We start from the raw sequence: 16,777 nt of genomic DNA, 5'->3' as shown, positions 1-16,777 counted from the left end.
TCATCCATTAAACGTGTCTTGACCATGCAGAATTTATAGAAAGTACACTCTCAAAACGTTGCACCTGCGTTTTGAACGTGATGAGGCGAGAACCAGCCTGCATATACATTATGAGTGTGATTACTGGAAGAAAATGCATATAGGTGGTATTAAATATATCAAGACATTCACTATGTTATCATATTATGTGACATAATTTTGGCCTTTTGTATTATGCTGTGGTAATGATTTATCACTTTGGTAAGGCGCTTGAAGTTTTATCATTACATTTTTATTCATAAATTATTTTTCTGAAAACAAGTGATGTGAAATCCCAATAAAGCAATGATAGTAATGACAATCTAACCTTTTCTATACAGAAACACATAGCATTTAAGACTCTTACAGATACAGATAGCACAGGTTTTACTTATAGACACCATGCAATTTAATGTATTTCATATTGGAGGCAAAACTTAAAGACTGGCCACAGTATCCGCATCCTTACATTGTTTTCTTGTTAATCTGAATACCAGGACGCTCCACCATGACCTTCACATCTGGACTTTGCAGACTTCATAGCCAATGGTTATGAGTGAAGTCTGTGGTTTTGGTAACAACATATGTTTCAGACTGAGGTGTCCCACATTTGTACACAGAATATCGGCTTACACCATGCGCCAAGCGATTGTCGTTGTGACATTTTTGAATCTACTTATGTAGCTATTTGAGGCTATTCTTTATTGCGCGCCTGTAAAACGGCATAACAGTTGATTGTATACACTGCGGGGCACTGTCTGTCCTTCTCACTGTCTGCACCATGGAGGCTAAGTCGACCAGTTGGGACCCAAATGAAGAGGGAAGACGGCATTTTATTCTCCTCAGTTCGGCTCGCTCTGGCTCCACTTTACTCATGGACCTTATGAATAATCACCCTGAAGTGAAATGTCTGCACGAACCTCTCAACAGAGAGCGACTGTATGAAAGGCGGCTGACGAACGCTAGCAAAGAGGACATTTTGAATTACGTCAAATCAGCTGTCTTGGAAGTCGATAGACCTGTGGTGGGAATGAAGCTTTTCGTGGAACATCTTGAAGAAAACCAACTAAAATTCAGCGACATTGTACAGTTACTGGACAAACCTAAGGTCATCATTCTGCATCGCCCGAATATATTGGACACATACGTGTCTTTAATGATTGCATACGCCAACGATAGATGGTATTCTACCAAAGAGGCAAACACAGAAGCCATTGAACTCGACTGGGACAGTTTTCGAGAATATGCTATAAAATGGAGACAGTTGTGGAAATCTACCATGGCGGAAGTGAAACATCTTGTAAGACCTGATGACCGTACAGTGGTGACATATGATGAGTTATGCCGGCAGAAAAACGACGTTACGCAAAGAATGTTCCGGTTTTTGGAATTGTGGGAGATAGATTACGGTATTCAACATTACAGCGTGAAGCAAAATTCGAGTAATCTTGAAAAAAAAATTACTAACTTTGCCGAAGTCTCTAAGCACTTAGTTTCTGACAGTGATTTAATCACTTTTTCTCTATGATATTGCCTAGAGTTGCTATGTTCCCATGCAGCTAATGTAACAGCCATCTTCTAGTAAGTTGCCGGTATGACATTTCAACGGAGATCTAGTCCGATTTATATTCAGGTTGTTGTTGTACTGATGTTGCTTGTCAAAAACACAGCAACTTTTATGGCTGGTGTGTATATTATCTGCTTGTGTTTGAGTAACAAACATTTCAAGCGGATATGAACTTGACATGAAATACCTCTCCGAAGGCTTTATTCTGTCTGAAATGTTGACAGCCATCTTGTTTAGACCCTGATCACGTGCAGCGGAAGTGTTGCCACAGGGAATGACGCAATGTGGGAATCCCTCAGGGTGTGAAGGATTTTTATTGGTCGGAGTTTACCCAATCTACTATCATCCCAACCCAGTTCTGAAGTGGATGTTGATGGACTGTTCCTTGGGGATTCCCTAGCTGTAGCTTTCTACGTTTGGGAGAGAATCTAGCTGTTGATGACTTGTTAGAGTGTCACCTCGAATCCTGCCAGTGTTCATCGAGATCGCGACAACAGACGACGAGATGATACTGGTGAGATGTATCAGATGATTAGATGTAACAAGGACTGAACATGTCACCACTTTCGGTGTATTCTGTCTCAGTTCTAATATTAAACGCCTCAAGCTCTAATAACTACATAGGTCCATTTACCACCTTGGAAATCAGCTATATTTGCGGATGCATATTATTCAATCATTTAAGTGAACATTTCCCCCAATTATGGTGACATTAGTTTCAATATCTAGTTTATTATGCATTGCCTCTTTTTCACTATATTAGGAACTAAAATATGGTGCTTGGAAGATGATAGAAACACTGCGAGGATAATTTAACTTTTCGTGTTTCGTTTTTGCAACTCGTGAGCAACTTGCTTGTTAATTTTATTATAATAAAATATTCATCTATATTTATCCCTAAGTTATTTCTTTAGATCATTACACTCTCTATAATGATTACAGCACCCAGGAACCCTATAGGTTATTAGAGTGCCTTAAACTCTGTCATTTTTTCCTCTGAGATCTCATGTTGGGGGTCGTGGGTTTCCTCCGGGCGCTGCCCGGTTTCCACCCACCATAATGCTGGCCGCTGTCGTATGAGTGGAATATTCTTGAGCACGGCGTAAAACACCAATCAAATAAATAAATAAATAAATAAATCTCATGTTGGAAGACTTTCCTAGCGGTTGGTTAGCGTGATAACGCAGCGTATTGACCTAGGAGCCTCTCACCAATGCGGTCGCTGTGAGTTCAAGTGCTGCTCATGCAGGCTTTCTCTCCGTCCATTCGTGGAAAGGTCTTCCAGCAACCTGCGAATGGTCGTGGGTTTCTCCCGGACTGTGCCCGGTTTTCTCCCATCATAATGCCGGGCGTCGTCTTATAAGTAAAACATTCTTGAATGCGGCGTTAAACACCAATTAAATAAATAAATAAATTTGACTGTGACATAGCAGATGTATATAGATACAAATCGGTCGTTCTGTATGTCCGTGGGTCAATTGTTTGACATGTTAAATTTTCACATTCATTTAGCGAGGGTCATTACGACACGAAATCATATACGGGGTATATATTCTGCAGATATAATCGAAAAAGTGAGATTTGTTTCATGTGATATGTTATCCAATTGATAGAAGACTGATTACCCGTTTTTTGATTGCAGATGTATTTATTTATTTGTTTATTTATTTGGTCGGTGTTTTACGCCGTACTCAAGAATATTTCGCTTATATGACGGGGGGGCAGCATTATGATGGGTGGAAACCGGACACAGCCGGGGGAAACCCACGACCATCCCCAGGTTGCTGACAGACCTTCCCACTTACGATTGCAGATGTATCCTCTAAGTTAGATGCTGTATAAGAAAACCAATACTAAATATAGGAAACTAATCCTAAATATTGGAAACTAATACTAAAAATATGTATTTCGCTAAATTAAACGAACTCTTGTAAACTGCAAGGGTTTCATGGTTGAACTCCCCGTTTTAGTGACTCTGATGAAGTATCTATGAATAGAATAGACACTGCTAAAAATGCTACACAAAAAGTAAATAAAAAAGAGACAATACAGTATTGCTAATTTATTGTTAATTTTGTTTTAAATAATTTCTTTTTCAAAATAATTATTCTTTTCTGAACCAAATCAGCAAATCCAACATGTGAAATTCATTTGGTCATGACATGAAATAATGCATCAGCTTCTGTTTTATTTATTAATTTTCTTCTTATCGTCGAGAACTAGTATGGTGGTCAGTTTTACATTAAACAGCTTGATATATTGTTACATATGAAATCTGTAACAATGTACACAATTAATGTGCCTGTGCACATGTTATAATTAATGTGTGCCCGTGGTACACATCTTGTGAATTTTTTGCTCAGAATTGCTTTTCAGAGAGAAACTACATGTATAGGTCATTGCCTGGCATGCAGGAAGTAGTTGAACGTTAAATTGCTGAGACCACTGTTTGTGGAACATTGGTGACAATAAGTCACCAGCCTCTAGCGCAGTAGCCTTCACGAAAGACCACATCTACGCGTAAAATTCTTTAGTATTGTATCAAACTACAAACTTGCGTAAATCAATTAAACTGCAATATTCAGCACGCGTTTCATGAAGAAAACACTCAAAAAGTTCAAATTCAAACATTCCAGTGAACAAATCAGTTAAAGAGATTCACGATTTATTGTGTGTATGCAAATTGTACAAGGCAAATACGACAACATTATCAAGTTTCTCCAGTGATTCTGAAGAGCAATATCTAAAACTTGATGATATCTCCACATTTCGAGTAGGTCACGACTCCATGAGCTTTACTAGTCCTACTTATTTCAAGCTAAACAGATATATGCAATAAAAACTTGAAATACTGTAAGACATTAAACGCAGAAATAAGCTAGATTTATAAGGATGACAGATGACAGAGAGTCTTAAATTGTACAGCCTTAAATTAAGGCATCGATAGCAAACTTTGTAAGACATTTGCTCTCAAAGTATGACGATCAACGATTATCCGGTTACATTGGAATTAAGGTTAGAACACAAATCAGGTTGAATTGTTAACGGAAGATTCTCCATTGTGGATATAATTTTATTGAGGCATTGCTAACTCTATTATTTTATGAACGTCCAAACACATTTCACTTTTAGAACGGTTGATCATCATCTTCGCCAATACATTCTACGCTGTTTGGCCAACCATGTCTCATATGATACACGTAAAAATTAACCCTTTCCTCGCGAACCCGGCTATTCTTGTACAGTGCGATGTTGCCGTCTTCTGCACAAGGTGTTGATGTGAACAGGTTTGCTCCGTTGATTTTCCATATTGGAACTCTGAGGAGATGGGAGAAGACCGTACGAAACCAATAATCGTCAACTAATATCACGTCATAATTTGGAAGCGGATATTGCAACGCTTTAGCTAAGATTATGCTTTGGGAACAAGCATGTATCAGCGTGAAGAAAATGGATCTGAAAATAAGAATAATATTAATGATAAGCCAGAAGTGATTGATAAATACGTCTATACATGGTTTTAAGATTCTTAAGATCATTTGTAAACTAATCACAAGGGTAACAATAAATCTGTACAAAGTCACAAAGAGATATCTCCCACTGCTTTTAAGAAGTGTCCTCAAGATTAGCATGAAATGTTATTATTTCAATATAATAACGGTGTTATTCTTTAACAGCCGATATGAAATAAATTATTATTTTCATATTACTTCAGTAAACTACCTTTATATCCTCCACAGATTCGTCGTAAAACTTCAAGTCTTCATACATCATCCATGTTGTTTCTGGATGTTCTTCGTTCAACTCGTGCCGCCAAAATTTGTGTCCTCTACAGCAAAGAACGGTGTCTGGCCCATACTTCATGTACTTGGTCATGTACTCTGTGGAGGTTAAGAAATTCAGATCTGCAAATATCACTGAAATGGCATGTATGATGAATTTAAATACATCATAGATCCCATGTTAGTGATGTAGCATGTGTACATGGTGATGAGATTTAATAAAAAAATAAATCGAAGTGTAAAGTTCCATGAGTGAACAGTAATATTTGTTATTCTGTTTATTCCTTTGAGTTTAGTGGAGATCTTCTACATTTATTTAAACTTCCTTAAAGGCTTTTTGGTAAGGCTGTAAAACATCTTAAGCTGGGTGTCATAAAAATAAACAAACCTTCAAGAAAGACAGGCGACGGTACGACGTCATCATCGCAAATGACCAGGACGTCACTGCGCATAAGACTTGTCACAGCCAACCTCACGATGCAGTAATAGTTTTTCTGTACTATGAATCACTTTTATGTCTAACTTTCCTTTGAAGCCGTCGCAGATCAATTGCAGTTCGTCTCTAGCAGAGTAGTTGTTGTTCCAAACGATGATCTCGACATTCTTATCAATGGTCTGGTTGACAAAGCATTGAAGAAGATTCTCCATGTTGTATACTCGCTTGTAGGAACAGATCATAACAGTTATGTCGTATTCAGGGATTCGTTGAGAAATGGCCTTCTGAGAAGCTGGAACCGGTAAAAGGCGGTAGGTGGCACTGTTTTGCAATGCATGAAGAAAACTGTTGTCATTAAGAGAAGTTTTAAGAGGCAGGTTTTCAAGATACTCACTTCCTTTTTGCAAAGCCTGATCTGACGTCAACAGCTCACGCGCCTCAATGGCAGTGTCGTAAAACAATGGATAATCCCTGCCCAAATATTCTTCTAACCCGGGAAGTCTGTTGACAACGATGGGGGTATTTCTGATTATACATTCAAGAACAGTGGTATTGGCCGCCGCGTCAAACAAATTTAGAAAGACAACAGAATTACATAGCAAAGCATCGTACTCGTCATTGCCGACGTATTGGCGAATAGTAACGCTGTCATTGGTGACAATGCCATTTGTTTTCATGTTTACGTCAGGAGACTGTAACAAAATCTTCTGAAAACCAGGTGGCAGGTCAAGATCAAAGAAATACTGAAAGTTACGCATATATTCCCCCACGAACAGCACCCTGGTGGTGTTTTTTCTCGAAAAGAAATCCACCTTGTTAAACCTCGAGTTGGTGGGGGTGTAGGGATATAGCAGCCTCGTCACTGGAACATCTGGTAGGTGCTCCCGAAGAAAATCCGAAACTACGGAAGACAAGCAAAACAACCCCTTACACTGCATCAACGACTGCCGGAATGTAGTGTCGACAACCATTCTTTTAAGATCTGGGAACCATTCGTAGTTATTTTTGGGAACTTGATGCACCATACCCACCCATGGCTCAGATATTACCTGCAACAAATAGGATTATACATCATGATATCATTCTACAATTGTTTTGTTAATACGTCATTTACCGGTAATGGAATTTTTGGTAACAGGACATATATGTCGTTACCAAAAGAAAAAAAAAATCAAACTCGTGTAGGATAATATAAAGGACTTTAAAAATGGTACTTGCTGCTGTCTAGCTTGGCGCTCAGCAGTAAGAGGTTGGAGCAAAGGAAACACGATTGGTTGACCCGGTGTCAGTATAATGTGGCTGGGCGGAGTGTCATTTCACAAAGAAAAAAAAAATTGCGTTCAATACAACAAATCCATGGGTAAATATCATGATACCTAATTTGGAATTGTCCCCTCACACCACAATATCAGTATATTGTATACGTATGCATAATGAGACTTTTGTTCTTCGGGTAATTAATGACATAATTACGTCATAATCAAAATCACTCGTGCATATCTATCTATTTGTTGACTAAATTAAAAAAAAATTAAAACAAGTAAAGAGATGCATTTACCTTTGCTTCTTCTGTAGCGAGGTCTTCAGCAGATGTAATAAATAACAACCCATCGTCACAGCACAGATTCTGCTTAATCAAGCCCACAGTGTGCGTCCAGCCACCAAAATGATGACTCCATAATGTTGGGTTTTCCAAACGCAACTTACGGCATCTTGAAAGCATACTTTCTTGTTGTCCGTCAGACATTTTCGTCTCAAAGTTTGAGAAAACGTATTTCTTTAAGATTTGGTGATGGAGAGGAAAATGTGGACAGCCTTCGTTAAATACGCACTAGAGCGGAGTCAGATTTCAGGGATGGGGGAAAAAATGTCATCACGCCATTTCCAAATACCTAGTAAACAGTGGTCAACGATCTACCAATAACAGACTTCAAAACAAACTTGGTGTCGAATGAAAAATCCTTTTGGAGACTGATCACGAAGTGTAAGGAGGACATGCCCTAGTTCCTAAGTCATCAGATTACATTGCCAATGACATTGGTCACTGAGGCCGTGAACATCCTGTTCAGAGTTACTTCTCGATAATAGCTATATTGAATATAAGTTAGTGGCGTTTGACGGCACATCAACAATGGAGGAGGGAAAGCGTAGAAGTGACTGCCCGCTTTTAGTCGTGGATTTCCATGACAAAAAATTCGTGTCAAGCCTCCGTGATCTGATCCAGAACTTTGACAAGGCCACGACGCAAGAGTTATTCATTCTTGTAATATGGAATTCGACAGACATTGACTTGAGATCGGTCATGCGGATAAAGAGTCATCACTTAATCCGCATCACTCAATCACACACGCGCTTCTTGAACAGCCAAGGCGATGCTGCTAAGGTAAGCTGCAAGGTGATATACAAGTACAAATGTTGTAACGAAATGGTGAAAGTAAAAATATCCCCACTGACGGCCTACAGTTTGCTAGCCAAAATGATAATTCGCATTCGATCTTTTCCCGTGCCTTAGCTCAGTAATGATACACTTTATTAGGAAAAGAAGTTATATACTGCATAATACAGCAGTCCTGGAAGACTTTTGGCAGCCACCTGTTACAAGATATCCTTGCCCTAGGCGCAATAGCTTCTTTCACTGAACAGCTGTACAACCTGACAAATAGCAATGTCTTATTATCACAGAGAATATATAGTACATTTGCAAATGTGTAGTTGTATACGAATTATGGAAGCACTTACACCGCGATATGTAGTTGTGAACGAAGTATGGAAGCACTTACCCCGCGATGTGTAGTTGTAAACGAATTATGGAAGCACTTACCCCACGATGTGTAGTTGTAAACGAATTATGGAAGCTCTTATTCCGCGATGTGTAGTTGTAATCGAAATATGGAAGCACTTACTCCGCGATGTGTAGTTGTAAACGAAAAAGCGCTTATCCCGCTTTACCTGACTCCATGCGGATTTTTTATATATTTCCGATTTATAAATTTTAATAAATTTCCGATTTATTTCACGATTGTGTTGCATACTGTAAACTTGTGCAGTTTTAGACCAATGGTTTTAACATTTTTGATAAGAGTAAAGTAATACGAAATTGCGGGTATCTAAATCTGGATAACATATAAATCAGTACAATCAAGTTGCGATGACACATCCATGGAAAGTGACCGAAATATGGTTTCAAATAATAAAAAAAAGAAAAACAATATATAAATTAGGACAACAATCCACCATAAAACTGTATTTGTGTTATAAAATTTCATCGTTTTCTGCTTTTAAATTCGATTCATTTATTTTATTTTTTGAACAGATGATTAACCATTGGACCCCAGCGTGTGTAGTTCTTGTCGATGGCGGAATATCATTTGGACCGAAAGAGCTTCATTATTTTGTTGAGAAGTTCAGAGAGTACGAATCCACAATGATACTCTGTAGCCAAGGTCTCAGACTCTTCCCCCATAAACCGTTTGCCGACACGACAGCTTTCTGGACCAGTGGACGGTATATAGAGTATTACAACAAGGGTCAAACCGATCGGGAAGTCCACTTGTTCGTGCAGAACAGGGGGTGTACTTTGTTTCCAACACTTGTCTTGACCCAGTCTTTAATTTCAAGTGAGCAATTTTCCTCACGTGAAAAATGGGACAATATTGGAGATTTCCAAATATCTTTAATTGCTCAGCAGAAAATGAAAACCCATATTTGGAAGGTACAATTAAATATAAATGATGGAAACAATACAGATTATTTTCCTAGCTTCCCGACTTACGTTCTAGAAGAACTGGGTGACTTTTATCAAAGACTCAGACGAACTTGTTGGCCAGATGGGACATTTTGGCCTATTTTGCCAAAGGAGTCGATAGGCGTCCGTAGTAAATCTAAAATATGGTCAGAGGGCATTCACGGTCTGAACATGAGCGCTGAACCTGTTCCCCTCGATTTTGACGCTGCGCGTGCCTACGGTACCAGCGTTGTCAGATTCGGCGCTACCAATGATGCCAAGGATTTAGGTTTCCTGATCAATGACATCCCAGATGGAAATTTAGAGACAGACAGAGTTCATTTGGAGTTGTCACTGGAACGCCTGAGGAATTCCGTCATATCGGCTGGAGAGAGTGGACTTAAGGTGATCTTGACCCTGTGTGACTTACCTGGGCGTCGGTTTAGGGATAGCACTGATGACAGGATGTGGCAGTCCGAGAAGTGCAGACAACGCATCGCCAATCTTTGGGGATCAATTGCTGAAGGTCTTGCAGACCTCAGTGACTTTATTGTAGGTTTTGACATCATAAACGAGCCATTCACACCAGATGACAAGGATCTCAGTTTCTACTGTGACATGTCTCCCTCATATAAGGACAAGTTGCACGACTTGTACGTTAGAGCATTAAAGGCTATCCGAGCAGTTGACAAAGAAACCATGGTTATTGTTGAGAGCAGTTTCTGGGCGAGCCCCCGAACGGTTCCGTTCATCACACCTCTTGATGACCCTCACGTAGTTTACTCTTTTCATTTCTACGCTCCAAGTTTGTACACTTTCCGTCATGAAAATCATGGACAATTTTCATACCCTGGAAAAGTGCCAAAATGGAGGAAAGATAAGTGGGCTGACGCCTGGCCCGTGTGGAACGAACACAAAATAAGAGAAGTCATTCAGCCTGTGGTAAAATGGCAGAAAGAAAACAGTATCCAATCTAGCATGATTTTCGTGGGAGAGTTTGGTGTGTCACGGGAGGTTCCAGGCGCTCTCCAATATCTACTAGACACCATGAATATGTGGGAAGAGAATGGCTGGAGTTGGTGTCTGTTCTCTTTTAGAGATAATGAATGGGATGCCATGGACTACGAGCTTGGAGAGAACAAAACCAATCAAATAGATAGAAAGCCATCTGAAATGATGAAAACAATAGCCAAATACTTATATTAGCATGTCCTTCCTGTCTTTTAAGCATCCACTACAGCGTTATAAGTAGTATAGATGATAACAGGAAAATGAAAGAAACAAATGTATGTTTGTTCTTATGGAATGGGCAATGTGATATAGCCCATAATTCTTTAAATCCTTATGGTCATATTGTTTGTAGTACGAAACTCTGATGTAGCAACATGTGAACTATAAAAACTGCGAATTGAAAAACCTTGTTTGACTGAGTGATTTCAAATGCTACTAGAAATATTAAATAGCCTGATTGTTTTGAAGCGGGATGTGGCTGGATACTTCCCTATAGGCACTGCCTCATGACCTGCTAAGCCTGTATGGATGAGGTTACCTTGTCGAATTTCATTCACGTCATGGGGTTAAAGGGTTTTATGTGTTTTGTGATTGTCTTACTGTATGCATGTCTGTCTTCCAGTTTTCTTCACAACCGTCCATCTGATTTGACTTCACACTTGTCAGGCGTTTAGCTGTGTGGAGAAATTACGTATGGAAACAATGATGACAGCACAAATCTTTTGAACGAGTACTACGTGCAGGGTTTGTACACCAAACCTACATTTCTGAGATCTCCAAATAGGGTTAGTGATTGTTAATCAGCTGTAGCATGAACACTACGAAAAAGCGTGCCAAGTCACGTTGCAATTCGGACAATCTACTACTGGATTTATTTATTTATTTAATTGATTGGTGTTATACGCCGTACTCAAGAATATTTCACTTATACGACGGCGGCCAGCATTATGGTGGGAGGAAACCGGGCAAAGCCCGGGGGACACCCACGACCATCCGCAGGTTGATGCAGACCTTCCCACACACGGCCGGAGAGGAAGCCAGCATGAGCCGGACTTGAACTCACAGCGACCGCATTGGTGAGAGACTCCTGGGTCATTACGCTGCGCTAGCGCGCTAACCGACTGAGCCACGGAGGCCCCTCTAATACTGGAGTCGAAATGGATGTTCGTTAGTGTAAAACATAAGTGAGATCTATACTATAAAGGGGAGATATAAACTGTTTTTATCTGTTCCTACAAGTGAAATGTGAATTGTCATGAACAAAGTGTGATATACAAGTCAGATTATTTAAGATTATCGGCACCGCCTGTAATGTTTTATTGTTAGCCATAATTGTAACCCTAATAATATATAATCACGCAAGGAAATACTGACGAAGTATATACTGTTTTTATTCCATTATACCACTATTTCATGGTGAGGAAACATATATAACGGTTTTATTCCATTATGCAACTATTTCATGGTGAGGAAACATACATACCGGTTTTATTCCATTATGCAACTATTTCATGGTGAGGAAACATACATACCAGTTTTATTTCATTATGCAACTATTTCATGGTGAGGAATCATACATACCGGTTTTATTTCATTATGCAACTATTTCATGGTGAGGAATCATACATACCGGTTTTATTCCAGTATGACATTATTCCATAGTAAGGAAGTATAGACCGGTTTCATTCCCCTATACCACTATTTCATATGGAGAAAACATACATACCGGTGTTATTCCACTATACCACTATTACATAGTGAGGAAACATCGGTATTATTCCACTATACCACTTTTACACAGTGAGGAAACATGCCGGTTTTATTCCTACGTGGCCGAGGTGGTTAGCACGCCAATGCGGCGCAATGATAGGAGCATGTAACCAATGCGGGCGCTGTGAGTTCAGCTCATACTGGGTTCCTCTCCGGCTGAGGGAATGTCTTCCAGCAAGCCGTGGTTTACCCCCGGGCTCTGTTCGGTTTCCTCCCATAATAATGCTGGCCGCCGTCGTATAAGTGAAATATTTATTAAGTACGGCGTAAAATTCAAATCAAATAAATAAATAAATTTATTCCAAATTTATTCAAAGTGAGAACACATACATACCGGTTCTACAACCAATCTTGTATTCTGAATTCTGAATGCACGAAAGGACAACAAAGCAACCAGATTATTTATACGTCATATTTCATAATCTGTGAATTAAAAATGTACAACTTAAGAAAAGTCTTCTCAAAGAAATACCAACATGAATATAATTGTAATTGGTAGCCTGGTGCTTGGTGTCCCATTGGGTGCAAAGGTGGATCTTGCTGCTCCCGATCAGCTCGTAAAACGTGAAATCTCCTCTTGGTTGGATCGATGTTTTAGGCTTGGAACAAGGTGTCTCTAATACCAGCCAATGGCTAAAGGGTTTCTCTGGTCTTTATCCGGCTTAGAATTCTTCAGTCCATCGACTTCATTTTGAAATCTGCACAGAATGTTGGACTAGAGAAATGTAAATGTCTGTTCATTTTAGTCCATATTTCGTTGCTTTCTCATCATATGTAAGTGGCATAAACACAACACGGTGGACGTCACGCCAAGACCACCTACCCACGAGACCGGAACTAATTCTGCCCAAAGCACTTGTCCCGGAAGCCAGTTTACAGCGATGGTTAAGTCCAACATGCATCTGGTCAAAGCGACGATTGCCATTTTCCGGATGAGGTAGAATATAGGTTCAGGTCTGAAAAGGATTCCATTCAATGCTGTCTATTAATTTACGTTTTAATCAACTGCGATTTACTTAAATTATTACTAGAAATAAATATATGCGTATAGATTAGAATTAAAATAAAAATATTTTGACATATATTTGATTCTGTTCAGAAATAAACAGAAAATAAGAACAAATTTCCATCCCACGCTGGTATTTTTTATATACATGTAGCTTTTGAACTGTTTTGATATAATGCAACTTCGTTATTCTCATTCGTTACTCGCCTTAAATATGTTGAGGTAAAATATAGCAACAGGCGTGCATGCTTTATGAGGACGTTTTAAAATTATGTATGAACAGTATTTGGGGAGCTCTACCAGAGGTATACATAATTTAAATGGAAGCGCATAAGGAAATCAAGGTGCTGTAAAATAAGGTAGACCTAACTGATACATACTCATCATCCAGACGCTTTTGTGCGAGGTAGCCTTCCCGAGATGACCTAAACAAAATTAGAAACAACACAAACATGAAATCTATGTAATGAACGAAATGTTGTATCTTATAGGCAAGCCATTCGTTTACAAGAAATAAGACTGCGCATTGTCGAAAACCGTAACTTCCAATGTCTAACACAATTCAATATTAATTTCATGAACAAATATCTCACAACAATAATATTAACACTAAGTGTCAGAATTTCAGTTTTTTGGAGAACTGTAAATAATCAGAATTATATATTACATAGCTTCTTTCATTAGTACTTTTGCCCTCAAGTACTTGCAGGATATGTTGTATTCTAAAATATTGACAATTGGGAACAGTAGCTAATTAAATAATACGTAATACTGTAACAATCTTTGGTTCATACTTGATGACCTCTGTAGATAACCACGCTATCCAACCAATCACGTTGAGGACAGCAATCCAATCCCAGCCAACAAGCAGATGACATTCCATTAGTAGTAGAAGGAATTCAAAAGGGTAGAAGACCAAACCGACGAAGTTTCCCAATATATAAATGTTTCTCAAAACTTTATCCTATGGAATGAAAAAGTTATTTGGACTAAAAATCAAGCTATTTGTTACATGCTATCTACCTCCGTGTAAGGATAAATGAGGATGATCCAATTCAAAAATGCAGGTATAATTCGATAATCTGAATTATCTATATAACATTAAAGCATGGCCACATGATGTCCCAACATGAACATTCTAGAACAAAAGGCCTATATTGAATTTATTTATTTATTTGTTTATTTATTTATTTATTTATATGATTGGTGTTTTACGCCGTACTCAAGAATAGTTCACTTACATGACGGCGGCCAGCATTATGGTGCGAGGAAACCGGAGAGAACCTGGTAGGCGGGAGGGTGAGGGGAAGGAACCTCCGATCATCCGTAGAATGATACCAGACCTTCTCACGGCCGGAAAGGAAGCCAGCATGAACTGGACTCGAACTCACAGCGACCGCAATGGTGGGAGACTCCTGGGTCATTGCGCCTTAATAAATATATAGGCCACGAATTTCAACCCAGCCATTTGAATCAAATGTTCCCAAATACCTATATATAATTCAACGAACTGGAATCGACTTTAGGCATCGCATAAAAGCTAGTGGATATTGAACTGTATACTTTGTTTGAGTGAAACTGGATTTGTGCTTAAACAGTGGTCTAAAACGAATGATGAAACAGACGCTAGCTTGGATGTATAAAAATGTTCAAAAACAATGGTGTAGACATATACCTTTTCCCGCGCAATGGGTGACTGGGTTCAAGATGAATTCACCATAGGTCTCTTTAAATAAATGACTAATACGTCACTAGTCTGAACACAAAACGTCATCGCAAAGGTAAGAATGAAGCTACACTCAACAAAAGTAATCTGTTAATTTTAACCTAAGCTGAGTATAAATTTAGCAGAAAGTCTGTTGTCAGAGTGTGGCTAAGATGTATTCTGTTAATATAACACAATATTCTGCTATATTCAGCACAATATCCTATTAGTCTAATAAAATGTTGAATTAATAGAATACGTGTGTGATATTTAACGGTATAATCTGCTGCAATAGCTGTACTGTCTAGCATTACTCATACAACAGACTTCCGTTTAAATTTAACAGATTATTTTTTAGAGAGTATACCCAGCTTAGGCCCGAATTACATTGAGTTGGAAAGCTTAATTGTCCAGCGGTGTTTTTATACAATGAAGCCATGCAAGTTGTGCGGATTTATTTAACACCACTTTAATCAACTTATCTGACACACAGTTTTGTGGGCATATAACTATACTTACTCTTTCTGCCATACCGTATACAGTCATCAGTTCACTGGGCCATGGAAAATTACTCAGTCGAAGAGCGCGACATAAGGGGGTTTGAAAAAGACAGATATGCTTTGCTGCGACGTGAAAATCCCAGTATTCGTATGAAACAATTCCTTGTAAAAAACGTACAGTAAATCCCGCTCCTCTGCCCAATCTTTCAATGCACAACAGCAAGAGTTCGTCAAACATTGTAACTCAAGTTCGGCGATAAAACCATCACCCTAAAACAGATCCTTGTTTAGAGTCAAGAGAAGCAGTGCCATTCGAAGTGGGATGTGACGAATAACTGATTCCGCGTGACTTTACTGTTAGAGCGTGATGTGCCACTGATATCCGGTATTGCTTTTCGACCTTCGGCAACCTGGGCATAAGGCCTGTGTATGGGGATCGCCGCTTGCATCACTGTGGTTTCAATGGCTATGTAAAGTAATACCGTACATGTCTGATTTATTATAACTGTCAGCGAACACGGATAAGGACTAGCCGCTCTGACAACCAACCAATTAAACATTTGTCAATATAGGTTGCATCCTTAATACTTCCACTATATTCCAATGGGACATAAAATCCTGATGTAGAAAGAGTTTTCCAAAATTAACTGCGTAAATTATTCGTAAATATTGTCGTGTTATATGGCATTATATCAACGACAACGTACGTCATTGCCTATTTAGCACATATACCATTATTTTTTGCTCCACATGATTTCCCTGTAGTTCTTATTGTGTATGAAAGTTTTATTCTCTGGAGCACAACTTGTTCAGTATGATACATTGCGGCTAATTAGCCCCAGTTTGACTCGGAGAACACATTTTATCTCGGCTGCGCCTATGCAATATTATGTAATTTTCGTCAGTCAAGGCCTAGCCTATACATGTATCTCGGCCTCTCCTCCATATAACAGAAAGTCCTCGTTAATCATGGTCTAGCCTATACTTGTATCTCAGCATCGCTTTGATGTAATGTTATGCAATCCTGGTCAATCATGGCCTACCTTATACTTGTATCTAAGCTTCGCCTCGATGTAATGTAAAGTCCTAGTCAATCGTGGGCTAATAATTGCGGTAAAATGATACACTTTTGGAAATGTCTCCAGAGCGAATTTAGCAGTGCATGCATTCTCAAGAACTTGTTAAACTATATTGCCCAAGATAACAGAATGTATATTTATGATAAAACAATTGGTTGGTATGTAGGCCTATACTTAAC

General features: G+C 38.9%; 2 protein-coding genes and 1 long non-coding RNA gene across 3 annotated transcripts; 1 reads left to right on the top strand and 2 right to left on the bottom strand.

Annotated features, from left to right (window-relative positions):
- Nucleotides 1-4,215: 4,215 nt before the first annotated feature.
- On the bottom strand, nucleotides 4,216-7,625 carry LOC135471691 (uncharacterized). The gene is made up of 4 exons (XM_064751008.1): nucleotides 7,362-7,625; nucleotides 5,756-6,852; nucleotides 5,309-5,466; nucleotides 4,216-5,041 (listed from the first exon to the last, which is right to left on the bottom strand). Exons 1-2 carry the CDS (start codon nucleotides 7,548-7,550, stop codon nucleotides 5,809-5,811), a joined length of 1,233 nt encoding a protein of 410 aa, XP_064607078.1. The 5' UTR covers nucleotides 7,551-7,625; the 3' UTR covers nucleotides 4,216-5,041; nucleotides 5,309-5,466; nucleotides 5,756-5,808.
- A 220-nt stretch (nucleotides 7,626-7,845) lies between these two features.
- Nucleotides 7,846-10,934, top strand: LOC135471689 (uncharacterized). Its single transcript, XM_064751006.1, has 2 exons — nucleotides 7,846-8,186; nucleotides 9,117-10,934. The coding sequence occupies exons 1-2, from the start codon at nucleotides 7,935-7,937 to the stop codon at nucleotides 10,731-10,733; spliced, it is 1,869 nt and encodes a 622-aa protein (XP_064607076.1). The 5' UTR covers nucleotides 7,846-7,934; the 3' UTR covers nucleotides 10,734-10,934.
- A 1,771-nt stretch (nucleotides 10,935-12,705) lies between these two features.
- Nucleotides 12,706-15,945, bottom strand: LOC135471692 (uncharacterized). Its single transcript, XR_010444461.1, has 4 exons — nucleotides 15,539-15,945; nucleotides 14,109-14,278; nucleotides 13,695-13,739; nucleotides 12,706-13,264 (listed from the first exon to the last, which is right to left on the bottom strand). It is a non-coding gene; the product is annotated as an uncharacterized LOC135471692 (long non-coding RNA).
- Between the last annotated feature and the right edge of the window lie 832 nt (nucleotides 15,946-16,777).

This window comes from Liolophura sinensis, chromosome 7, assembly GCF_032854445.1.
Source record: "Liolophura sinensis isolate JHLJ2023 chromosome 7, CUHK_Ljap_v2, whole genome shotgun sequence".
In the NCBI taxonomy this organism is placed as follows: Eukaryota; Metazoa; Mollusca; class Polyplacophora; order Chitonida; family Chitonidae; genus Liolophura; species Liolophura sinensis.
The sequence above is the reverse complement of the archived record's forward strand: the minus strand, read 5'-3'. Positions and strand labels throughout refer to the sequence as shown.

What these genes read in the sequence shown, in the direction of transcription:
- LOC135471691 (XM_064751008.1), bottom strand. Translation starts at nt 7,550, where the DNA reads ATGTCTGACGGACAACAAGAAAGTATGCTTTCAAGATGCCGTAAGTTG. An exon ending in TCGCTACAGAAGAAGCAAAG is followed by an intron (nt 6,853 to 7,361) that starts GTAAATGCATCT and finishes TATTTGTTGCAG; the next exon opens with GTAATATCTGAGCCATGGGT.
- LOC135471689 (XM_064751006.1), top strand. Translation starts at nt 7,935, where the DNA reads ATGGAGGAGGGAAAGCGTAGAAGTGACTGCCCGCTTTTAGTCGTGGAT. An exon ending in GCCAAGGCGATGCTGCTAAG is followed by an intron (nt 8,187 to 9,116) that starts GTAAGCTGCAAG and finishes TTTTTTGAACAG; the next exon opens with ATGATTAACCATTGGACCCC.